Genomic DNA, 26,185 nt, shown 5'->3' on the forward strand with positions numbered 1-26,185 from the left:
GGTGTTAACAGGACAAGCTGAGTTACATCTGCTCCTTCATCATATAGGAAAGTGAGGGAGAAAGTCTGCTGGGGCCAGAGTAACATTTGTGCTAAAGCCATCTCTCTCAGTGGCTGCTTGTTCGCTGCCTTTCCTCTGTGTTCACATCCATTGGATAAAATGTTCTTCTTGAGAGAAGAATTTAGAAATCTTGTGGTCAGCTTTATCACTGCAGAACATGGCTGTTGAGATGAAGACTGTTTTCTTGGAAAAGGGAAACAAAAGGTCTTCTTTGTGAAAGTCAGTCTTCCCTGATGTTCCCTGAGAAGCTACAGTTGTTTGAGAGCTTCAGGAGGTCATTTCTTAGAAACACTGTGAACCACCTTAGCTGCAATCTTTTCAACCTTTTTGTTTGTTTGTTGTTTGACTCTAGCTATTTTCAGGACCTCGCTCTGTGTCATACTGCTCTCTGCTCTGGGAAAGATGGCGTGTTCCTTGGACTTCTCTTTGCGGAGAGACTTCTTCTTTATCCTGCTTCTCCAGGTGTCCATGTGGGGCTCAGGTGAGAATATTTTATATTTCTGATATGTGGATTCTCTTGTTCTCTGAACAGAAGGATTAAACCACTCCATCATGTCTCATATCTACCTAAGTTAATTCCAAATATTTTATTTTGATATAATAATGTATTTGCCCATACACGATGGCAAATAAATCATTATATGGTCATTTTAGAGAGAAGGACCAGGTAGAATTACTTTAATGATGACTTCTAGTTCATTCAGATCTCAGCTTCTGGAGGAATGCATTTTCTGATGCGCAAGACCTGATTAAAAACTCTAGCTTCATGATTTCCCAGAACTCTCCCCTCCTCCTTCACTGAATTCACCCCCATGGCAATTTAAAAATCATTTGTTTAATACTTGATCATTCTGTTGGTTGTAAGATCTGCAAGGGTAGAAATCCGCCTTGTCTTGTTCACTGCCATCTTCAGCCTGAATTTGTGCTGCAAATTACTGCTGCGTGAGTGGGAGAGAGAATGTCCATGGGGCTCTACTGGGCCAGTACTGACGCTGTTCTCAAATCCAGGCAGGTTATTCTGATATTCTTTTCATTTGTGGCTCTATTCCACAGATTCATTTTCGGTGATTGGCCCCTCGGAGCCCACTGTGGCCATGCTGGGTGCCGACACGGTGCTGCCCTGTCGCGTGTTCCCAGCCATGAGCCTGGAGAACATGGAGCTCCGCTGGTTCCGCTCCCAGTTCTCAGAAGCTGTGTATGTATATCAGGACGGGATGGAGCAGACAGGAGAACAGCTGGTAGATTTCAGAGGGAGAGCAGAGCTGGTGAAAGACTACATCACTGAGGGAAGAGTGGCTGTGAGAATCCACAGCCTCCGCGTCTCAGACGATGGAATGTACAAATGTTTTTTTAAAAAGGGAAGTGATTTTGAAGAAGCCGTTTTGGAGCTAAAAGTGATAGGTGAGTAATTATCTGAAAATGTAGATTACTCTAAGGGAAATGTAACTGTTCTGTGTTTGATTTTGAGGGGAGGATGGTGAACAGAACAAAGACAAAAAGACAGGTTTGCTTGGAGCTGGTCAACATCCTAAACACTGGATTTAACCCCAAATCCTCTTAATCTGTTTATACATGTATTGTTCTGTACTTTAAAATTAAACTATTTCCAGAAATATCTACCATAAAAATAGGTCACTTATTTCCCTCTATGTCTCCTCTCACACATTTTGAAGGAGGGCACCATGATTACCAAAATGTACCATTAATCTCAGAGGCCAGAATCCCATTTGGCTACTGTGTTGCACAGAGGCTTAACCGGGACTGTCAGTGGTCAAGTACTGAATGCACTGTTTGGAGAAAGTGACCATGAGGGTTTGACAGAATAGACTGATATTGCAGAAAAAGGAACAACAACAAAAAAAAGCATCATCCAAGGATTGAGGCTGGAAAATAATTAACATTCAGGAACTTAGTGAAGCAGAAATAGAGAAAACCATTAACAGGGTGGCTTTCGGGGAAATAAAAAGGCCCTGCAGATAGGGGCAACTGTGAAAGGCTGGAATGCACTGAGGACTGGTCCACAGAACATTGAATTGATCACTATGAGTGTTACCATCATTGGTGCTGTTTTGTTTTTAATTGTAATAAAATTATAACTCATTGCATCAAACTCAAACATTTCAGAAAGGTAAGAATATAAATGATTATCTTTTTTTCCCTTCAATATTCCTTTTCTCTTCCTAGGTAACTCTTAATGCCAGACTTCTGTGCCATTTCAGTTATCTCTATTTTTATATAATAAATTTTATATATAGTTATATTTATATATAATTAAATTTATAAATAATTGTTTATAAAATAATAAAATATATTATGTAATTATAATATATAATATATTTATATAGCAGATCTTAATCTCTGTTCATAAATTAATTTTCAAAAATATTTATGTTTACTTATTTAAAAACAAAATTAATTCCGTCTTTAAGCCCTCAGCCAATCAGGCTCATGTGAAGTTATATCTTAGTTCTTATTGGAGCTTCCTGTCCCTTGTTCCCTTGAATAATAGTTGTGCAAGATCCCTGGAGTCTAATGCAGCCCATCACATTCAGGACTCAGTAAACCCCCTCCAGCATTGGTCCCCTACTTGTTAGCACGAGGATGGTCATCATCCCAGCCTCTGTTACATCTTTCCTCACTGACTCCAGAAAGATTGCTACAAATATTATTAAAGACCTTTGATGCAGCTCTTCAAGAGGCACCTAAATATCTCTGTCTCTTCCTTATGTTTTGAGAAATCTCCCCATCACTCTATCAAAATTTATTTCTATTCCCCTTAAGGACACTAGCTCATTGACATTATTTTTCCCACCTGTATTATATAATTGCTGTAACTAACTTACGCATTCAGCAATATAGGAAGAATGAGTTTCTTTATGCTGTTCCTGCTTTTAGCCAAGTAAATATCCCTGAAGCTGATATAATATAATTGGGGTCAGGAGAGAGAAAGACTTAGAGGACAATTCAAGTAACAGTTATTGAAGCACAGTTAAAAACACTATTAAAATGTCAAATAATTTTTGTTTCATATACATATACTGACTCCCTCGTGGACTCACTTCACCTTGTTACCTCCATCTTTTAGATAATCTTTACTCAGTGGAAGAAAGAAAATTTGGAAAAATTACAAAAGGAAATTGTTTAAGGAAGAGACCAGAAGAAGTCTCAATTTCAGCACAGAAAGATAGTCTTCCTTGAGACTCTAAGAAATGGAATAAGCATATGATATAGATATAGAATAGATATACTGATTTTCTTCCTGGAAGAATTCAACATTGGCAAATTTTACTCTGCTCCTTTCCTATTACCCTTCTATGGCCAATTGCAGATATGCATGCACAGAGGAGATAAGACAGGCGTTGGTTATAAGTGTCAGTATCAGATTCATTGCTCTTAAATTTTTGAACCTCAGATACACACTTATCTCATGGAAAAAGAAAAGAAACCCCCTCCATCCATTGAGAACTATGGTGCTTTGTTCATCTCCCCCAACTGGTGTATCTGTGAAACATTAGGGGCTTCTGGACAAAAAAAAATGTCCAAGTCTCAGATAAATGACTTTCCTCTCCAGGTCTGGGTTCCAATCCTCATATTTTCATGGTGGGTCCAGAAGATGGAGGAATACGGCTGAAGTGCACAGGCAAAGGATGGTTTCCCCAGCCTGAAGTTCAGTGGAAAGATGCAAAGGAGGAGAGGATCCCATCTCTCTCTGAAGACCAGACGCAAGACGATGATGGGTTGTTTCAGACTGAGGCGTCTCTCATTGTGAGAGACAGCTCAAAGACAGAAGTGTCCTGTTCCATGAAGAACCCCTTCTTTGGACAAGAGCAAGTGGAAACCATTTTTATCCCAGGTCAGTGTGCTCATTTGGGGGGCAATTCAAGTAACAGTTATTGAAGCACAGTTAAAAACATTATTAAAATGTAAGTAAGAGGGGAATAAGGGTGGGTGAATACTGGGGACCTGGGATGGGATACGCTTGCTTGGTGTATGTTTTTGATCAGGTTTTGGGCACCCTGTGTCAGAGCCCTTCTTCCCTAGGACCTCTCCTTGGAAGGCAGCATTTGCTGTGACTTTCGTGATACTTGGGATTTCCATTGGTGCTATTGTGTATTTGGCTCTGAAAGAAAAACAGGAAAAGAAAAATGTATCAGAAGTTGAGAAGGAAAAGGAGAAAGAAAGAAAAGCCAAAGGTAAAACTGTGAATCAGACTTGGTGGGGATCTGTGAATTTATGGGTTTGTTAACAGGATGGCATCTTTTGGGAACACAGAAAGATATATACGGTTGAGTTAGAGCCCCAAGACCTCCATGAGAAAAAAATATTATTACAGAGTTCATTGGAAAGAAAAAACTCACGGTATAAACATAGGGTTTTTCTTTAATAGTCATAATAAATTTCAATTAAGGTAATTTTTTGTTCTAGGTACATGGAAGTAGCATTCAGGATCTGGATTTAGGAACACAGTCTAGAAAATAAACCTTGGGTTTATTTTTTTTAACCTTAGGTTTATTTTCTGTTAAATCCATTTTATTATTTTCTTTCTTTTTTAGAATCACTTGAGAAGGAGCTTGGTAAGTTTTCCATTTTCTTTGCTCTAATAGAGGAAATAGAGTCCTTACTCTATGCCGTATGTCTGGCATCTCACAGGCTGTTATTCCTTTTCAGCCAGAAGGAAGACATTATATCAGCAAGGTGAGTTATATTGATGTGATGGTTGGGTCGACCATCTCACCTGCCCCTCTGTTCTAGTCACTTCCTATTTACCTTGCTGGTGAGGAAGGGATCCCTACCCTAAATAGTACAAAATGGTCAAACGTATGACACACAACACTGAACAGATGAGATTGATAGCAGTTTTTAAATTACATATACTCACATCCTAGGGAGAAGGACACCATGAGCCATGCAGGACCACGTGGGGGTTGTACTTGAGAGCACAATGAGCTAGCAAGGGCTGTGGGAGGCAGGCTCCGTAGTTACAAGAGGATGAGATGCCTCTGTTTTCTGCGGAAGCATGAAATTGGCTTGTTTGAATAATTTTGCAGGCTGACGGTGAGGTGAAGCTCATTAGGTTAAAGACCAGGTGGGGTTAGGTTGCCTTGGCCAACAGAGAAATTAGCTGATAGGGGAGTTTTCCGTGCTGGGTGGAGGGCATATCGGGTGAGAGCAGGCAAATTAGGCACTTGGAGTCCTGTGAAGCTCAAAGGTGTCAAGGCAGCACATAAAATTTTAAGCTTTCCAATACTTTCACAATTCAAGCCTACCCCTGCCTTTAAAAACAAAACAAAAAAAAAAAACAACAACAAAAAATTAGAAAAAGAGAACCTCACATTTGATCACAAATGTGGAATGTGGAAAACGTGAGAAATGAAGCGGGAGATGTACAAGAGGACAAGCACATCAGAACCGTCACTGAGTGACGGACACGGCAGCGCAGCACCATCGTAACCCTTCCGCTTCCGCGTGGTCACAGCGTTGCCGCGCTCTGAAGTGAAGGTCCAATGAATGGGACAATCTACTTCCTTTGTTTTTTAGGGTTTTGTTTTTTTTTTTTTTTTTTTTTTTTCAGATTGGAGAAAAGCAGAGTTATATGCTGGTGAGTAACTGGTGTTGTCTTGGGCTTCAAGTGCTTCAGGATTTCATGAGGCATTTTCAGGGCAATTTTCAGAAAAGTGCCAACTTTTGGAGATTTTACTTTGAATCTGGGAGTTCAAAAAAAATACAAGGGATAAGGGGATAAGCATCTCACTCGTTCAAAAGACATGTTCTTGGCATATTTTCCCTTTTTTGTTTTTTCTTTTTAGACTGGAGAAAGGAACTGTTCAAAGCAGGTGAGTGACCTTACTATTTTGTCTCACATAATCTTTTCTATACAAATGAGAAAACACTCTATAATACCTAGCTGTTTATTCACTTCATGGCTTTTGCTTCAGTCTGTAGAAATGTGAACAGATTTCTTACTGTTCTGACATCATTCATTCATTCATTCAGCATAAAATTATACAACTATTTATTCGGTGCCGAATGAATATAGCAGATCTTGTCTGACTTCGTGGGAAAGTGCATGTACAAACGGTGATGAATATTATGGAAGGATAAGAGAATGCCATGAGAAAAAAAATGGTGGATTCAAAGAATTCCCCCAAGGAATTGATTTTAATCTGAGACTTAAGTGATATTTAAGTGAGACTTGAGATTTATTCATGCAGATAACATTGACAGAGTAGCTGAGGCAGAAGGAAGTCTACTACATAACCAGTCTGAGACAGAGAAGGGCTTGTTGCATCTCAGTGCAAGTGGAAAATAGCCCCTGATCATCTTAGAGTCTTTCCAGAATTATGAGTCAACTGTTTCTACTGTATGCTACTTAACTCTGAATATCCCTGCGTCCACAAACATTTCCTAATTAATGTAATCCTCCAAAAGTTAAAATATATTCTAATTCCTCACATACAAATTCTTATGAGAAAAATTTTAATTATTGAAGATGTGAGGTTTGCTACTATAGTTAGCACTGGTGCCACTCGCACTGCTGGTGTTAGTGTCACTACAACCATCGGAAGCTACCATTTACCAAGTGCTCATCACGGGCAGGGTAAAGCATTATGTTCTCTGCACACTGTCTCGTTTGCTTCTCACTGTGCTGTGCTGAGGTGTCATCATCATATGCATCTTCATGAGGTTACAGTGAGGTTGAGCAAGGCAAAGGAATTCCAAGATCACAGCTCCTAAAGACAGCGTGGTTATCACAATTCAGATCTTTCTGACCACAGAGTTGGGATTTCGACTATTAGAAATATAATAAGAGTGTGTGAGACTAGATGACTTATTTATTACATAAGCCCACAGAAAAATGACACCAAAGAAGCTCAAATGAAAGTAGATATGCTGTGATTGGCAATATGACACGGCTTAGTTATTAAGAGCGGGCAGTAAAGCAGTCAACGTTTGCATGAGGTTGGAGAAACCCCAACTTGAAATATCTGATCCTGAGGGTTTTCAGATGAGACATCCTTCTTGGCTAAATGGTCTCAGTCTGTCTGGAACACATGGTTATCTAAGGTCCAATCCAACCCTGACCTTCTTTGCCCTACACAACATGTGTCTCCTATGAACTGACATAGAATAGAACATAAACTGTTTTACCTTATCTTCCATTTCTCTCCCTCTTGTTTTTCTTCATTTTCCTTTCCTAGTAATTTGAATCTTTCCTAAAGTCACCCCATCTCCATGGTGGAATGATACTCATTTTTCCCCCCAAACCTGCAGTGGATGTTACTCTGGATCCAGACACAGCTTATCACAAGCTCAAGTTATCTGAGAGCAGAAAACAAGTTTATTTAAAAGAGAATGATCCTCAGAATGGTGACGCCTCAACACACCAAGAGCAAGAAGAGTCTGAAACCATCTCCAGTGTTTTGGGCCAGGATGACCTTACCCCAGGGAGACATTGCTGGGAGGTAGAAGTGAGTATGAAGACAGAAGTTGGATCTGGAACTAGATGTGCTCTGGGTGTTTGTGCAGTTATAGCAAAAAGAGAGGGCTGGTTTGCAGAAAGTCCAGAGAAGAATTTCTGGGTGGTAACATACAAGGAAGGAGAAGTCATTTCCCAGAAAGGGTCTCTGTCACTGAGACAGTGGCCCCGCAGGATTGGAGTTTTCCTGGACTGGGATGCTGGGAACGTGTCCTTTTACAACATGATCGATGGGTCCCACATCCATTCTTTTACTGGAATCTCCTTCTGCGGAGAACTTCGTCCTTATTTTAGTCTTCAGGGTGATGGCACATCTTTGACTATCTGCTCAGCTTCAGATAACAATGAAAATTGTCCTGATTTTTCTGCAAAGGCCTCTGTAACTCATTTGAGTAGTTGTGATCTAAGTGTCCCCGAAGAAGCTAACTCTCTATTATGTCCATAAGAAGTGAAGTGTCGGCACATCTGCTGCCCCCGCCTGAACTTCTTATGGGTGTTTCTCCAAGAGCAGGTCAGCCTCACTGGGTATGAACTCAGCCCCTTGCAAAGAGACAGGGAGACGGGGAGAGAAATGGGAACAGCTGGAAAACGTCTGGGGGAATTTCCTCTAGTGCTACCTTTGGGGAAGCCCTCTTTGTGGACAGCAACGATTTGTCATAAGAAAACTCCAGCTAAACGCATGGGCCTTTCTTCAGTTCTGGCACTTACTGTGTTTTGAAGTAAATATGTTTAAAGCTACATTTAAAAAGAAAATCTCTCTTCCTACTATTTTTGTTATCAAATATGGAGGAGGGTGTGGTGCATGAAGGGAAGGGTCCCAGTTGAGTAAATTCTTAATACACAGGCTACGGTTGGAGATACACAGAAATCTGCTCAAGTCTTTTAAAAGTTAATGACTCAGCTTGTCTTTCCTTAGACTTTGGTGTCCATCAACTTCTAAACTTGGACTTTGCCAAGGGGTGGGGAGGACTAATAAATAACTATAAATCATTTGAGCAGGAGACCAAGCCTTCTGGGAAGGAAGAGCACCCCCCCTCATTTTTTTAAACAAGTTCTCACTGATCAGCAAGTCCAGAATTGTAAGTATGTGAATGTAAAAGGAATGGGCATTGCAATGTATGTTTTCGGAGAAAAAAGTCATTTCTTTCTGACCATGTTCTTCCCGCTGTTGAGGGTTTCCTTTGCCTTTAATCCATCTAAGCCTCTGCAGCTATTTATTACAAAGCTTGCGTCTTCCAGAAAGTAATATATGAGCGTCTCCTGTCAAATAAATCCTGTCTTTCTGACAATAAAAGAGATCAACTTAGACCCACTTAGATTTTTCTGTACAACCAGCTGATCCTTAAATGGCAAGTCCCTTTAACAATTTCTTTTGGAAGATATATCTCTTTGGCAAAATTTCCCTAAAACACGGCCACTAGAGGGCAAAGCCAGTATTTGAACCCAAGAAGAATAAATCCAGATCCCAGAATATTAACTTTACTGAATTAAGGCAACGTTTTAAATGGCAAGAAATAGTAAAAGCGGGAGAGAGGCAAGTAAACGGTGGGAAAATATTAGTAGGTATAATCAAATGGACATGTGGGGGTAACAGCAAAATGGGTACAAATGGTATTGGAAGTATGGCATGGAACAGGAAGGGCAGTGGGTTCAGTTTTGGGTATTTGACTTTTGTTTATACTCAAGACATTCAGCATGAGGTTACCAAATGAGTTTTTAGTATGTATCCTGCAAGAATTAAAAATTCCTAGTTTATTCTATAGCAGAATTCTTCTACCTGTCACTTCACTCACTTTAGTGGTTTTTTGTCCTTCTAACTTAGACATTGGGGAGCAAAGGCTGGAGGTGTTCAGTGAAAGACTATGTGACAGTTGATGCTCTATTGGAATCAGGGTTATAGAAATGTTTTCAGGGACACCACCATCCAACATAACCTCATCTCTAGCTGCGGGTAAGTCAACAAGCAGTGAAGGGTCTCCAAGTAGCCCGTGGTTTCCAGCAATGTAATAATCTTAAATTCACCACCTGACTCCATCAATTGATTCCTATTGCTAGACTACTCTGGCCATCCCATTTTGAGTAGAGTTCAAGAAGATTTGGTAAGACATTCAAAAAACAAAGAGACTTCACTAGAAGAAAGAAATATCTTAGGGCAGGAATTATGTCTTATTAAGCATTTTACTCTAGGACCTAGCCCAGTGAATTCTACAGATAAGGTATTTAATAAATATTCTATTTATGAATCTATTCACACATTCCACAGATGTTTGTTGACCAATGAATAAATGCCATTTTTCTAGGTTGTGAGGATACACAGAAAAGAATAATATCACTGCCTTAATGGAACTTATAGTCTACTGACAAGTGAGGACAAAGTCCTGCAGGGGGGTTGACAGAATTACTCTCTCTGGTTTCTTCCTGTCCTTTCCTTGAAACTGAGATCCATCCAATCTGCACATCTGTTGTGAGAGTTGCCACGCTTTGCATGACTACAGCCAGCCCTCTGTGCATCAGCGGTGAGAAGGAACGGGGTCCTTGATGGGCCGATCCAGTTACTCATCCGTTAGTCACAGTGATTGTTTCCATGTTTGGGGCGTCTTATCCAAGCACCAACCAGTCTCTTTCCCTGTGGGTTTTCTACTTGGAATTGGAACTGAGAAAGTAAATCAACCCCCAATTGGGGAAGCTAACAGAAAATATGTTTCTTAATACATAGTGAAAGATTTTGACTGATGAAAAACACATTTCATGACACTCTCCTAGGGAAAATGTATGTATTTATCTATTGGGCCTATACAAGCCCATAGGACTAACAAGAAAAGAATTAGGTTGAATGGGCAGGCCAATTCAAAAAAAAGAAAAGAAAAGAAAGAAAAGGAAAAGAAAGGACAGTTAACCTCAGACATTATTAAATAAAATATTTTTAATTATATTAAATCATAACAAAGTAACATCAAAAATATTTTAAGGCTGCTATATTTATTAACAAATTTGTCTTAAAAAATATAAGGGGTACATAAAGGTGTGTCAAAAATGTTTGTACCAAAAACATGTAAATCATTTATGAAATCCCAGAAAATGTACAATACACAAAGTGAACCTTGATGTAACTCTGGACTTTAGTTGAAAATAGTGTATCGGTATCAGTTCATGAGTTGTAACAAATGTACTACACTGATCAAGCTGTTAATAGCAGAGGAAACAGAGGGGTGAGAGGAGAGGGATATGGGAGTGCTCCGGATTTTCCACTCAGTTTTGTTGTAAACCTAAAACATCTCTTGAAGTACTGGTACATGCTACAACATGGATGAACTTTGAAAACATTTTGCTAAGTAAAAAAATACAGACACAAAAAAAATCCACATATTTTACAACTGCATTTGCATTTATGTGAAATACCCCATATAGGTAAATTCACAGAGACAGAAAGTAGATTGGGGGCTGGAGGCAGGGGGAAATGGGTACGACTGCTTGACGGTTATAGAGTTTCCTTTTGGAGTAATCAAAATATTCTGGAACTGGATACTGATGGGGGTTGCACATATTGTGAGGGTAAAAATACGAGTGAATTGTACACTTTAAAATAGCTTAAACAATCAATTTTATGTGATGTGTATTTTACCACAATTGAAAAAATGTAAAACTAAATAAAATAAATGTGTAAACATTTGTGAAAGAATAATGCATAGTTTCAAACATAAAGTTATGAGCTTTAAAATGGAGAAAAAAATTATGAACCAGAAGAGAAAACTCTGGAATGCTGCAGAAAAAAAATCTTCGAAGGACAGCAGGAACCGTGGTGTCTGCCTCCCTAGACGGCAGTAGCGTGTCATTTGCTGGTATTCCTCATTCTCACTTCAGATGATTTTCAGACTTTCTCCAAATCTTTATTTCTTCACATTCTTTCTTCTTCTACCTGTAGCTTCTCTTTCCTAATTCATTATGACTTTAAAATATTTTTATTTCCATTGCATTTTATTACTTGTGTTGCATTTATTGCTTATGTTTATTTTACAATTACTAATTTTAAATTGTGTTTTTTTCACTCTAAAAAATAAGTTTGACGTTTTCATATACATGACACATAACTAATTTTTCTCTTGGACTAGAATTTCTGAAAAGTTTCCTCACTCCGTGTTCTCAATTAACTTTCTGAAAAAAGTCTGGTGCAGGGATTCCACACTTCATGGGATTTTCAAGATTACATCTTGGTAATCAGGTTTTTCTCCTTATATTCAGTTGTATTTTCTCTTCCTTGTTTTTAACTATATTTTTGTTTTCTCAGCCCTCCTTGCATAATTAATTGTCACTTTCCTAAAGAAACCAATCAAATACTTGGTCATGCCTTGCACTTCCTCATCTAGGCTAAATTGCATTTCCCACTGGGTTTTCTAAGGGTCCTTTGTCATCCGAAATCAGATTGTGATCAGTGGGCAGGATATCAGAGAGCTTGGATACAATAGGTCACTGAAAGAATCAGTCTTCTGGTCAGATTTGAGGCCAGAGTGTGGTTAAAGCCTCCTGATTGGGTACTTGGGTGATGGTGTGAGTTCCCTTCAGGTGGCTGGTGAAAGGAGAGAAAGGCTGGGATTCAGAATATAATGCCGGTTTCCAGAATCCTAGGTTATTATTTTCCTTGGAGGAGTTGCAGAGGCTCCCTTGGGTGCAGGAAAGATGTCAAGAGAACATACATTAGGGAACCAAAGAATGAAGTGAGGGATGCAGAATTTCAGAGAAGGAAACTGAGGGGAAGGGTATACACAGGGCACTTGCTGTTCATGTTATAAAAGGAGAAGCATCCAGAGGGTGTAGTCAAGGGAGATTCTAATCTGTCCTGGGGACATGTGCAGGGAGAGGAGGAGGAGAGGAGAGGTGATGGCCCAGTACTCATTTCCATAATAACCCATTGCTCAAACCCATTCTCAGATGGCATAGAGATGACTCCACGACATTGTCCTTGGCAACACTCAGGACCAGTGCTTCCCTGTCCCTAAACTCCACCTCTCAGACCCATCTGCCTGACATGAGCCCCTCCTGGCCCAGAGCATTGAGGAGGTTGTGAAATCTCTACAGATCTCTGGCTGCTTGATTGACCTTGGGCCACATGCTCATTTTCCTCAGAAAGGATTGCTTCTGGTGAGCTGTATTTGGGTCCAATGTCTCATTCGCTGCAGAGAAAGAAAATTCATTCTGATAAGAATCAGTATGGGAGCATCTTAAAATACTAATTTCATGATATTAACATCCAAATGGGCAAACAAAAGTTATAGTAACTTAAGAAATTCAAAGTGGGAGAAATTTCTAGGGCACACCAAACAACCTATCAATCCCTGGGAAGTCTTTCCTGGGCATGGTAGAAATAACCAATAAGCATCATATTTGTAATGATTTTAGTGAAATGTTCATGCCAATAGCATCCCAGTTAAGTCTCAGCTCTCAGCCTTGAAAGCAAGGCTGGCTATGCCACATTTTTTCTTCTTCTACCTTAACTGGATCACTTGGGAATGTGGACAGGGGCGGGAGGGTGAAATGATTGTCTTTTAATCCTTTTGCTTCTATTATAACTGTAAACTCTGATCTCATTCAGCACTGATCCTCAATTACACGTGTGTAAGCCATGGACTCTCGTGTTTTATTGATCACTGAATATCCACTGAATGCCTCTGTGTGTGCCTGCTGAAAAGAGAGGCCAGGGAAAGTGTACAGTAAGGTTCCCACCACAAAGCATGCTTCACACTGTTTCTGTTTGCCTGACTTACCTCGTCTACAGCAGCACCTCCAGATCAAGCCTATAGCTCCAACAAGAAGCACTCCCCAAATAATTGGTGTCATCCATGGAAAAGTCATCCTGAACTCTAAAACGGAAACCCCAGAATCACATTAAATCATGAAATTGGGAAAATTTCAAGATCTTCCTTTTCATCTGAGCAGCTCCTGGGCTGAGGAGGAGGGTTAGAATTGGTCCTGTCAAGAAGGAATTTGGTCTGCTCCTCCTTGCTCTGCAGATGCTGAGGAGAGACCAGAGGTTTATGCTGATTTTACTGTTTGCTCCTCTCAGAAACCACCCCCTCACATACACACACACACACACACACACACACACACACACTTCCCTTCTCTTTTCCAATTATATCATCACCATCACTGGAACAACAAGGGTGACAAAAAGATAAAATCACCAAGTCCAAGGCCGTGAAGATAATGTTGAGGAAGATTAGTTTCTAATCCAGAAGAAAACCCATCATGAGGGGAAAAAAGTGATATCATTTTCACAACAGAAGAAAAGAATTTGTAGATACAGTGACAATAGAGTCAAATCTTGGAATTTGGTATGTAACAATGTAACAATGTAACCTTAGAGCTTTAGTTGGGGATTTCTAGAAGAGACTCAAAAGAGTAGAATCTCTAGGTGTCCAGAAGACCAGCTTTGCAAGAGCCATCAAGAGGTTTCATCAGAAAGAAAAAAGGAAAAATAGAAAAGCGACATGATGAGTAAGTCTGGGTCAGTGTGCGTATTTATCTCCCAAAGCTGAGAGGAACGCATGGAGTCACTAACCTGAAAGAGAGAAAGCTGTCACTTTCTCCTCACCAAGAAGGGGGTTGCTGATGGAGCAGGTCACGTTCACAGTGGAGCTGTTTGTGACCAGTAGAAACGCCTCCACGCGGAATAGCCCATGGCTGCCTTGAGTCAGGTCCTGGGAAAACGATGGTATTGCCTTTCCTTCCACGTCCCTCCACTGTACATGGGGCTGTGGGAACCACCCTTCTGAAGTGCACAGTAGCTTTATTTCTCCATCCTTCCAACCCTCCACGGAGATCAGAGGGGAAGAACCAAGACCTGAGGAATAGAAACCAAGGAAGGCAACTTAGAGTCTCTGAAAGTGGTTATATAGTCAGTGACTTCACCGAGAGGGAAGAGGGGGAATCAGAAGTTTGGGGAAGAAACCAAAGTTTATTGGGAAATTACACTCCACTTAGGGATGATGCTAGCAGGAGTCTTTACTTGTTTCCTCTTGTTTACATATTTTTATTTTTATTTTATGTATTCCTAAAATCATCCTAGGACAGGTTAAGGGATCCAATACATTTCAAATCCATTTTTTTTTTCTTCTATACCTGAAACAAAATAACTTTGACCAGGGCATGAGTCATATGGCCAAGAAAGAAAATGAAAGTGAATAAGAGAATACTCTCAAAGATCAAAATCCTATAAATATATGTGTCCAATGGCAAAAATGATAGTGTTCATTTAACTTTTCAACATGCACTCCCATAGATAATTTTTAAATATATATATTAATTTGGATACACCATAAGTGGAAGAAACAAGTAGATTATCCCTGATTTTGGCTATGAACACAATGGAATTTGCTAACATTGGAAAACCAATTTTCACTCATAAATAGAAGCAGTGGGACATCATGACGTGGGGAGTAACTTTGCCTTTCCTCTTCCATCCCTGCCAATACTGTCAATATTTATGATTTTTGCTTCTACAGTGGATCTGGTTTAGTCTTCATCATCATAATTTCTAATAACTATACATTTCCCAGAATTTTAACAACACACTGAAATAATGAGTCCTGTGTAGTTATGGAGTAAAATTTCCAGACTTCACTAGATGTACAGCCACTTTATGGAGATCTAGAGACGATACAAATTCTACACACACAGAATTAAATCTGGTCCACTTGTGTTTCTGGACTTGATGACATCTCTTGCACATTGGAGCGTTTAATATAAATTTGATGAGTGAATGGGCATTAAGAAAATTTTAGTGCTAGAGAAAATTTCCATGAACTAGGAAGTTAAAGCAGTAGAAACAGATGTTGAATTCAAAACATCTATCTAGAGTCCTTACCTACGATCTTCAGATCCAGATTGGCTTCCTGGTAGACACCATCTTTTTCAAAAAGGCACTGGTACTGTCCGTCATCTGAAATTGTGGCATTGTTTATCTGCAGGGTCAGCCTCCCCTCATTGATGGTATTGCTCACCAATACAGTCCTGCCTCTGTACTCGGCCATCTGCTCTCCAGCCACATGGTCCCCATCCATGTAGACATAAACAGCAGGATAGCGGTGGGATCGGACCCACCTAACCTCCATGCTCTGTGCATTAGTCTTAGGGGACAGGGAACAGGTTAATTGTATGTCTTCTCCCACTCTGACCAGGATGGGCTGGGAAGGTCCAATCACCTTTAAGGAAGCTGAAAATACACAATGAAAGATTCAAAATGGAGCAAAGAGTGTCATCAGCAAGAACATTTCGGGTTGTTTAGAACCCAGGGGCATCCCGGGGGGGCTGATAATCTCATCATCATATCATTTAATCCTGTCTCAACCATCTTATTCAATAAGTGGGCTATCTCATTCCTCAAATACAGTAAACCATGTCATGTCATATCATATGATATCATGACTCTTACTTAGAACCTGACACTACATTAGGGATTAAGTTCAATATGTGTATTTTAAAGTGACAAAGTAGAGACCAATGACTTACTAAAATCACCAATAAGTGATTAAGAGCACATACTCTTAAGTCAGCTAGACAGAGATTAGAAGGCAAATATCACAATTTCTTCATGGTTTTCAGCAAACCACATATGTCTCTAAGATTGTTTCCCACCTGTAAAATGAGGACAAATCTATTCATCTTTAAAATTATTGTAAGAAAAGAAAATAACTCCTGAAAAGCACTTGGCATAGTGCCGAGCATATAATTAACCTTTCAAAAAATTAGTCATAATTTTTAAAATATTTGACAGGGTGGGAAGTAGAAATTCAGCCTCAGGACTTCTACAGAAAGCTCAGCTTGCCTCTGAGCGCTTAGGCACAAGCCCTAACAACCAGAGGCGGCTGCGACTCCCCTGGTTCTCTCCATTAACAGCACACCCTTGAAGCTCCTGAGGGCCCAGCCCTCCTCCCGACCAGGAGCCAAGGGAAGCTCCAACTTTTCATCTTGTTTAACTGTGGTCCCAGAAGCTGTGCACAGCTTAGAAACAACATTAGGACATCAGGCTGTATTTTGTGTGCTGGGTCTCCAACGGACACGGCGATTTGGTTCAGATAACTCCAAGAAATGACTCTTCACTGAAAATCTTCCTAAGGGACAGAGACGTGGCTCAACCTGCCCCAGTCACAGGCTTGGCTCTCTGAGCTGTAACTAACCAGTCAAGGTTTCCGTCCTGTCACAAGCAGATGCCACCCCGGGCAGGAGGGCGTCCGACTTGGAAGGTCAGGCTCACAGGTGTGCAGCTCTCCTCCGACTGTGGCGTTACCTTTGACCGTCCCAAGTCCTTCCCCTTTATCTTTATGGCCCAAAGGGGTCAGAAGTGTCACAACAGACTCTGGCAGAGATTGGGGTGTGTTTGCCACCCTAATTTTCCTCTAAAACTCCTACATGGGCTGAAAAGTGGGCTTAAACTCACCTAATGCACAACAAGCATACATACACACACACCTACACACATTTTCCTGTAACAGGTGTTTTGAGCGAGAGCAGGGTATTGGAAGGAGAAAGTGAACGGGCAGGGAGCAGACTGGCCGTAATGGGCTGGGAGAAGAGGACACCAAAAGGAAGAAAAGGAGGAAGATGATAAAGCAATAAAGAGAAACCAAAAGCGGCTCAAAAATCAGTTGGTTATTGTTTAAACCGCTTATCTGAGGTCCAATAAAATAATGCCTGCATCCGACTATTAAGTAAAAAAAAAAAAAAAAAACCAGAAAATTATCACCTCACAGGCTGCATCTAGGAAAGTAACAGCCCCTCCTGACAGTAATGAGGCTGGGCGCACGGGGGCGAGCAGCAGGTGCAGAAACTGCAGCAGGCCGGAGGCGGCAGGAGCGGGTGAGGACCACCGGTTCTCACGATGCCTCTGCACTTACACCAGAAACTCACACTAGGGCTCCCAGAGCTTGGCCGGCCGCTCTGTGCCACCCTCTACACACACCAGAAGCAGCTCCCTTTCCTCCCGCCCAGTAGGACAGAGCTGGCGTCTGCAGCCATCTTGGGCATCTCTCCGAGGCTCACTGGGGTCCCCACAGACACTGAAAGCGGTAGGTTATGGAGGGCAAAGGTGCCTGCGGGAGGCTGCGCTTGCTTTGTGGGTCCCTCCAGTACTAACTGAACGTGAGACTGGGCAGGTCCTGCCTTGGTTTCTCATCTGGATCACGAGCAGTCGCCGTGGCTGCACATGCTTTGTCCAGGGAGCACCACCTCCCTCCGGGGAGGGCAGAGGCTCATCTAGACTCGTGCTTGCAACCGCATCTACGTACCGAGCTCCGTCTGCAGTTTCTCTGGAAAAATAATGAGAATAACATATTAAACATTTTGGTCTAAGGGAAAGGACAGAAAATGTTTCAAAAAATAATAAAATCAAGTCCTCCATTTTATTGATATGCTTGATTCATAAGAAAGAAACTAAATGCAGAAAAATAGTATTTTTTTTCCCATCCATCTCCTAGTGGTCCAGCTGCTTTTCCTTTTCTCTGTACAACAAAAATGCTCTTGGGTCAACCACCTACACACATTTCTACCGCCCTCTGATTCTGTTTGTTTCTGCCTATATTGAACATACTAGTATTTAACTATTTTATTAAAATAATATTATGTTTATAAATGCATAAAATATATGGACATAGACAATTATCACCCATAATTACACACTGAGAGATAAAACATATAAATATATGTATATGTTTTATAATTTATATATATATACATAGTTGGCTCCTTTTGACATTAACATACAATATTTATTTTAACTTTTTTCCCTGTATCCATTTATATGAATAACTGTGTACTTGCATCCTTATATCTAAATATAATAGAGTATGTCCCAAAACTCTTAACACAGTTCGAAGTTTATTTAAAGCCAATAAACTTTACATGATTGGAAATCTCTATTTAAAGGTAGATAGATGAATAGACAGATATAATCTTTATCATTGAGGAGTCCGTCATGATGATTTTTTTCAACCATTAAATTTATTTGAAAATACCATTTTTCCTCAATGCTATAATGTATAGTAACATAATACACTTAACGCTCCACTGTTGTATTGGGTTTCTGGCAGTAGTTTGTGTTGCTGTTTATAAATGAGGCTGTAATTACGATGCTACTATGTAAACAGCTGTCTCCATCTCTGATTATCTTCAGATGATAGGTTCCAAGAAGTAACTGACACAAATTCAGCATAGGAAAACATTCTGGTTGAAAGAATATAGTTATATTTTCTTTACAATGTAACACATACTTGTGAGTAAAGTAAATTAATAAAAAAGAAAAAGAAGGACTTGAAAATTAATCAGGATATATAGTGTATATATTTCTAGCCATAAATAGTTTTATAGTTTTTAATGTATATTACTAAATGTTAGATTTTTTTTCTTGATTAAAAAATACTGGGTGCTATGGAGCTGTCCCTGTGACCTTTCCTGCTAATCTGAGCACCTTGGTCCTAGAGGCAGAGCACTGACCTGGGATGGAGATATGTGACCCCTTCTTCTCAGTGAGCGTGGGGTTGTGGATGAAGCAGGACACGACCTCTGGAAGGGGATTCCTGACCACGAGAGTGCTTTCCACATAGAACAAGCCGTCCTCATCTTGGACGTGATGCTCAGAGACAGTCAGCAACTTTTCTCCCGTGATGTCTTGCCAAGAAACCTGAGGTTCTGGGAACCAGCCTTTTGCAGTGCACGCAAGCTGGACTCCATTCTCCACAGATCCCTCCATGTGAATGTAAGGGGTGGACCCCAGACCTGAGAAAAGACACAGCCCTGAGGCCCAGAGCCCACGGAGGCACAAATAGAGGCTGAGAGTCCAGTGACGGTGCTCAGAGGGAGCGCCAGGAGTTCAGCGTTTTGGGGAGCAAACAGTGGCCCAAAGTCTTCTTCCCATACAAACTGGAGTTTGTACACACTTTATATGAACCCCAGTCTGGTTCTTTATATTTTAGTATATGAGCAGTATTTGTATGCAGATCCAGACAGGAAAATAAGGGGAAAGGACATAATGACATTTTGTTTCCATCTCTAGTACTGCAAACAAAGGTTTATTCATGAACTCCCTCATGCCACAAACTCTGCCTTTTTCATCTTATTGTAGCAGGCACTTTGTCTCACCTGTTGGATGGTAGCTTGACTCTAATTTAAATAGAATATTTAATATAAGGGGAGAAATCACCTCCAGGGAAAATGTTCTTCCCCTTCCTTTTGTTGGTGGTTGTGACCTTGAGATACAAACAGATAACCTGGGGTGTGTAAAGTGGCAAGCTTCATGAGGAGTTCCTCAGCCTAAATATTCCATTCCATGGGAGAATGGTTTTGAAACAGCCCAGTTTTATACAATCAGAAAATTCTTTCTGTATTCAACACAACTCTCAAACCCAAACAAAGGTGATTATATTTTCCATAGATGGTGATTCTGTCTCTATCACTTGCCGGAGGACAGAGACCCACTTTCTCAGCTAGGGCCTTAGAAAATGCATGTTTGGTTTTCGGATATTCCTGGTGAAACCCCTTGGTATGTGCCCTCCACCTTGCACATCTCAGAAGTACGAGGATTCTTTCCTCCACTTTGAATCACCTGGAACATATTAGCAGTAATAATCATAGTCACAGGTCGTACTAAAAAAGGTGTCAGGGAACAGCCTCATGGGGGAGCAAAGAAGGAGGCAGCATCGGCCGGAGACGTTAGCACCTCCAGAGAGCCATTTCTCCAATGAGGGAAAGAGATTCACCTGATTTTGTCTTTAGCACATGATGGAGTTACTCCTGCCAGGGAACCATGTGATAGTCCATTTTTCAGATATTTTGTTTTCCCACAGAGAAATCCTTTCTCCACTCTCCTTCTTCCAACTCCTCCCTACTTTGCCAACACAACAGCATCATACAGAACCTTGCCCTTCACAGTGGGCACGTCCAAGAGCATCCCCGATCCCCCAGTTCACTGAACAGGAGTATATGATAATCCCCACAAAACACAGTGTTCTTAACCTCTTCAGTCTCATCAGGAGCCTTCTAACGGGACGTGTTACACAAAGAAACAAAGTGTTCACTTCTCAGTCCCTGTATTTTCAGGCTGAGTAGAGAACACAGATGTAACTCAGCAACTGACCTGCCCTTGCACGCCAGCCCACGTGGCGTGGGTTCTTGCCTCCGCAAAACTGTTAAAGGCTACATGTCATCAACTGTAAATAGTCCTCAAGAATAGTCAAAACGTGTAACTTAAATCTGGGGAAATTGTGTATGAGTGAGCTCACTTTAAAGACTTCAGAAACACTTGCCTTCAAGTGAATCGGGAATGGAGAACTGGACAGTAGCAATTACCTTGATGGCCCAAAGGGAATTCTTCCGTTGGCAATAAGCTCACCACAAATTAATATACCTCTCTTTCCAAGACCTTATGTCTTTCCCCCGATATTCACCTGCTACTCTGAGCCACAAGCTTGTTTCACCACAGTAGTTTCCCTCTTGGAAGCGGCACCAGTACTTCCCATCGTCGGATGGTTGGATGCTGTGAATCTTCAGAGCCACGGTTCCCTCAGCAATGTTGTCCTGTATCCACTCTGCCCGGTCTCTGTATCCCTCCATCTGCGTCTCCGTCACCTCAGCTCCGTCCCGGTACGCAAACACAGGTGTGCTGGGCTCTGAGCGGTGCCACCGCACTTCCATGTGCGCCGCCGTTCTCCTGGGAAGGAGCTGACAGGTCAGGACGGCATCTTCTCCGACCATGGCCAGGATAGGACGGGCAGAACCAATCACTCTGAAGTCATCTACAAAAGAGTGACAACGAAAACCAGGAAAAGCCGACTGGAGGATTAATATGTTTGCTTTGGGAGGTCCAGCCTCTCAAAATGGAGGCACCTGGAGGAGGGAAAGCTTTATTTTCAATGTTCTAGAGAAATCCAGCATTATGATGTGTGATGGGAAGTGGGGCAAATCCACTATTCTCAATGAGATTTTGAGATTTGGAATCTCAATTTCTTAATCTTTAAGATACTAAAACCTCCATCTTCGGGTTGTTTTTATTCTCAAATAAGTTAATGTATAAATTGATTTTTCAGTTTGTAACTTTATTAGTTAGTGGCTTACTTTTTATTTTATAGTGATTTATTTTATAGTCAGTAATTTCACTTCAGTGACTGAATTATAATCAGTCACTTTTCCTAAAATTTAGGTAATAGGTTTATCCAATAGACTGTTCAGCTTTTCGGGCCTGCTCTTGTCCTAGGTAAAGCTTTTTTGTTTGTTTGTTTATTTGGTTGGTTTTTTGTTTGTTTGTTTTTTGGTCTGGAGCAGGCAAGACTCCAGTGACTGGGGCTGTGTAAAATGTTGTTTTTGTAAGGACATTTTGTAGTGAATTAAGGGCTATGACTTGTGTAGAGAGTTGAAGCCTCCCAATCAAATTTTAAGTCATGTTTGACCTCTTCATTATCTGCAAACTGAAGAGACGTTGAACAATTCTGTCTGTTACTACGCTTAATCATTTCATCTGTTGTGTATATGACTTTTTTTCCTCATCATAAAATGCTCCAGGGCCATTGGCACTTTCTCTGTGCAGATCCAATCTTCCTAAGAAGGAACAGCATCTTGCTTAGTTGCTGCTCGATACCAAATAGACGGTGCTCAGAGGTGACTGTGGAACTTGGGTGGTGATCTGCTTGCTTTCTGCATGGATGCAATCTAAAGATAAAGCCAGAACTGGAGTCCTACCATCTGGTTGGCTTTTTTTTTTTTAACAGGTTAGGAAAGAGCATCGCACAGAGGTTTCTGGCAGCCTCACCACATCATGTAGTTTCTGGCAGCCTCAGTCTTGAGCCTGTGCCTCCTAGGGTCCTGTCCAGAGTCTCCCCACTTTGCCACCCTGTGTGTTCCTTGGGCTCCAATGTTACCCACTGATATCGAATCTTCACAATCCTGTTTCAAGGTGCAATATTTTGACCAACAAACTTTAGCTACTGAGATTTCCAAGCCTAATTCTTGGAGGTCTCCTTCTAGTTTCTTATTTCCAAGTATTTTTATGCTGTTTAATTTATGGTTAAAAGCAGCCACTCTTTTCACCCCCAAAGTGCTGTTCTGAATAGAAGCACAAGAATGGATGACTTAACGTGTTCCAGGTTCTGACTGCAGTGTTTTCCACGTACAGCCTCATTTAATCTTAAAGCCTGTGCCAGCCTATGAGACATAGGTAAGCTGTTATTCTTATCATATAGATGAGAAAACCAAGGCAGAAGGTATTCAGGTAAGTTCCAAAGATAACACAGCTGAGAGTGGAGGAGCCCTTTTTGGAACACAGGTGCTCCGGCTCCTGGATCTCCACTCTTAATGTTGTACTGGCCTTTTGAATTTCGATCTCTGCACCCAGACTGGACCTCTGAGACACTCGAGTACAGTCAAGGGAAGAAGAGCGTCCTACCTGACTGCCTCATGCTGAGCAATACAAAGAGGAAGGAGGCAGCTACGCCAGACAGACTGTATCCTGGAAAATCCACCATCCTCTCTGGAGCAAACACAAGAGAAAACATGACTGCACTTAAATGAGGCTGTGATACAGCGAGCATTTCTGTGGTTCCCGATGGCTGTGCAGACACGAGGGATGACATCAGTGCCTTCCACAGTCAGATGATGCAATGGGCTTGGCTCCCTTTCTCTGCATTTATCCATCATTTCCACACTCTTACTTACTGTGTTGTACTTTAAGCTCTTCGGGGGCCCTGAAGGAAGACTTCTGACAAATGAAAATGTCTTCTGGGCTAAAAGGACAAAAACACTACCATAGACCACCTGCTGTCAGCGTGCTGAAAATCTTTGGCATTTTTTTTTTTTTGTAAATAAATAACCGGACTTAGATTGTAAGCTTTAAATCAAAACATTTTAATTATAAGTTTCTGACATCTCCATTTTACCATTTAATGTAACCACCATTGATATTACCATTGATACTTTGATACTGTCAAGCGATATGATCTAATATGCATGTGTATCATCGAATTCTCAAAAACCCACGTTCCATTTACCCTTCTTTATAAAGTGCAAGTATTAAGATGCAGCGATAAGTGGTAGTTGGTGTTCAGTCAGTAGGTAAATAACCATTCCAAATTTCAAGGTCTATGCATGCACTGTTAAAATTCATGCCAAAGAAAATTACAAATTTCTAGATGTCCTGAGTCACTAGAGGAATTTTTTCAGTTAAAAAAAAAAACTTCAAAAGTTAAATTCTCAGATTGCCAAGTAACCATAAAGGAAAATAAATCAGTTTGTGAAGTTTGAAGCTCATTTATCCATATAAACTTAATAGACAAACGTTTTTAGGAGAGAAAGGAAAGTAAAGTGAGAGTTCTTGGAGATGAGGTGACTTTGTGTTTACCCCTGTGACCTTGAGCATCTTACTTTATTTTCGTGAACCCCTCCTTTCTCTCGTCTCTGAAGGAGACAATCACTCCTAACATTTCTGCAGCTGCACTGTCGCCAGACAAGGAAGCAAGGCTCAGGGGCACAAGCCCAACATCAGACGTGACAAACGAATAACGTGATCCTGGTTTTCTGAGGTCTGGTCTAGAGCCCCTTCCTCGCCCAGCCTGCTTCACAGCAACTTTGTGAGGATCTGGTAAACTCTGGCAGCACTTTGCAAAGTGTAAAGTGGGGTGTGAGTGCAAAATACAGGAGGGAGGCGTTAGGACAAGTGGCTGGGTTTCCCTGCCGGGTGCCTGCGCATCCACATATACACCACGTGTCTCTATGCCCCAGTTCCTCATCTTAGCCACCTTCCCCAGCCTCCCCTGACCATCCTCCACCAGCCACTCTCCAGTCCACTCACGCGTCTCCCTCTTTCCTTGGCGACGAAACCAGGGGCTGCAGGGTCGTCTTCTCACTGGGTCTCAGGTGTAACCTTCATCCACAGGGCAGGTGTCCAAAGACAGGTCAGAGCCTGAAGTGCTGACTGGAGGGAGAATTGAGCACAGCCAGAGCGGGTGGAGGGGCCCCTGTTTCCCCCGGAGCTTTGGGTGAAGGAGGGTTTAAGCCGCCTCCCCTAAACTGAAGGAAGAGCCAAATCCCTGGAGATGAGCTTCCAATCAGACCTGCACGTTCCCCTCCTACAGCTGTAATCCTCTGAAAACTGAAACTCAGATGGTGAGTGACCTTTGGCTGGGCTGAGTTATGAGCTCCTTAGACCTGCAGACAAAACGCTGACACTGACCCTCCCCCTCTTCCCGGGGAAGCCAGGCCCCGGCTGTGCCATCTCGTCAGGTCCTTGCTGCGCACTGCACGCTGGGGTCTGTCTGGACTGTCCCCTCTGCCTCCCTACACATCAAGGACTCCTGTCTAATCCCAAGTTTCCCCCAGAACACAGTGCTCCTGGGGCTTGGAGTGGGAAGCAAGCCCGAATATCAAATACCCCTTCCCCTCTTTTCATGGTGAGAAAACAGAGTCCCAGAGAAAGGAATTACCTTCTCCAGGCTCAGAGCGCCAGGCCAGGGGTCCATCTGAGCCAGTTTATTGCTCTTACAACTTTGGTCCTTTATCTCCCTTTGCTGGCAGATAAAGAGCTTAATTATTTTCAGACATTAAACGGAAGAAATCGAATAAGCTTCTTAACATGATGTTTGGGCACAAAAATTATGATAGAGACACTGTTGTGTTTGTGTTTTGGTTTAGGTTAGATTTTCCTTTAAATTCCCCATAAGTCAGTTTTTCTTGAATCAGAGTCCCAGTACCCGGGGGGTCCACAGACACAGGCATACCTCCCTTTGTTATGCTTCCCAGATCATTGTGTTTTGGGGGGGTTGTGTTTGTTTTGTTTGGGTTGGTTTTTTTGTTTGTTTGGTTGGTTGGTTTTTTACAAATTGAAGTTTTGAGGCAACCCTGAATCAATCAGGTCTATCAGCACCATTTTTCCAACAGCGTTTGCTCTCTTCATGTCTCTATGTCACATTTTCATAATTCTCTCGACATTTCTGACTTTTTCACTTTTATTCTGTTTGTTATGCTGATCTGTGATCAGTGATCTTTGATGTCATCCTACAGCTCACTGAAGGCTGAGGCGATGATGAGCATTTTTTAGCAATAAAGTATTTTTTAATTAAGATATGTACATTTTTTAGACGTAATGCTATTGCACAGTTAGTAGACCACAGTGTGGTGTAAACATAACCTTTATATGCACTGGGAAGCCAAAAAATGTATGTGACTCACTTTATTGTGATATTCGCTTTATCATAGTGGTCTGGAACCAAACCCGCAGTATCTCCGAGGTATGCCTGTATATACTCAGAAATTCAAGAGTTCGCTAGAACAATTTAAATTTAATTCTAGACGTTCATTTCAATGTAAAATACAAGCACATACAACATTATGATGTGAGAGCGTTTAAGTTGATTTTTTTTTTTTCCTGATGTTTCTTCCCCTCCCCTGGTACGACAGCCAGTAGGTACTTGGGCCACCTGATTTGAAATCATTATTCTTTCTTTTTTTTTTTTTTTTTTTTTTGGAGGTAATTAGGTTTGTTTGTTTATTTATTTATTTATTTATTTATTTATTTATTTATTTATTCTTAGAGGAGGTACTAGGAATTGAAAAAAGTAATTAGGCATTGATGAAAGTTTCTTTGCCCTGTTTCTCTCAATTAGAGTGGAGAGGGCA

At 41.2% G+C, this 26,185-nt stretch overlaps 2 protein-coding genes across 2 annotated transcripts; one reads left to right on the top strand and one right to left on the bottom strand.

Moving 5' to 3' along the window:
- The first annotated feature begins 382 nt into the window (after positions 1-382).
- Positions 383-11,206, top strand: LOC105101415 (butyrophilin subfamily 3 member A2). The gene is made up of 9 exons (XM_010994597.3): positions 383-541; positions 1,114-1,461; positions 3,632-3,913; positions 4,086-4,253; positions 4,614-4,634; positions 4,729-4,755; positions 5,633-5,659; positions 5,868-5,894; positions 7,333-11,206. The coding sequence occupies exons 1-9, from the start codon at positions 463-465 to the stop codon at positions 7,980-7,982; spliced, it is 1,629 nt and encodes a 542-aa protein (XP_010992899.3). The 5' UTR covers positions 383-462; the 3' UTR covers positions 7,983-11,206.
- On the bottom strand, positions 10,498-24,650 carry BTNL2 (butyrophilin like 2). Its single transcript, XM_064476360.1, has 9 exons — positions 24,363-24,650; positions 22,962-23,045; positions 20,971-21,318; positions 19,022-19,303; positions 17,818-17,838; positions 15,399-15,746; positions 14,094-14,375; positions 13,297-13,392; positions 10,498-12,705 (listed from the first exon to the last, which is right to left on the bottom strand). Exons 2-9 carry the CDS (start codon positions 23,038-23,040, stop codon positions 12,605-12,607), a joined length of 1,557 nt encoding a protein of 518 aa, XP_064332430.1. The 5' UTR covers positions 23,041-23,045; positions 24,363-24,650; the 3' UTR covers positions 10,498-12,604.
- Between the last annotated feature and the right edge of the window lie 1,535 nt (positions 24,651-26,185).

This window comes from Camelus dromedarius, chromosome 19, assembly GCF_036321535.1.
Source record: "Camelus dromedarius isolate mCamDro1 chromosome 19, mCamDro1.pat, whole genome shotgun sequence".
In the NCBI taxonomy this organism is placed as follows: domain Eukaryota; kingdom Metazoa; phylum Chordata; class Mammalia; order Artiodactyla; family Camelidae; genus Camelus; species Camelus dromedarius.

Bases quoted from the DNA above. Each gene is read 5' to 3' on its own strand.
- LOC105101415 (XM_010994597.3), top strand. From the start codon at position 463: ATGGCGTGTTCCTTGGACTTCTCTTTGCGGAGAGACTTCTTCTTTATC. The intron at 4,635-4,728 runs GTAAGTTTTCCA...ATTCCTTTTCAG, and splicing joins ATCACTTGAGAAGGAGCTTG to CCAGAAGGAAGACATTATAT. The intron at 4,756-5,632 runs GTGAGTTATATT...TTTTTTTTTCAG, and splicing joins GAAGACATTATATCAGCAAG to ATTGGAGAAAAGCAGAGTTA.
- BTNL2 (XM_064476360.1), bottom strand. From the start codon at position 23,040: ATGGTGGATTTTCCAGGATACAGTCTGTCTGGCGTAGCTGCCTCCTTC. The intron at 17,839-19,021 runs GTCAGTGCTCTG...TTATTTTTCCAG, and splicing joins GTCACATATCTCCATCCCAG to AGAAACTGCAGACGGAGCTC. The intron at 14,376-15,398 runs GTAAGGACTCTA...TCTATTCCTCAG, and splicing joins TCTGGATCTGAAGATCGTAG to GTCTTGGTTCTTCCCCTCTG.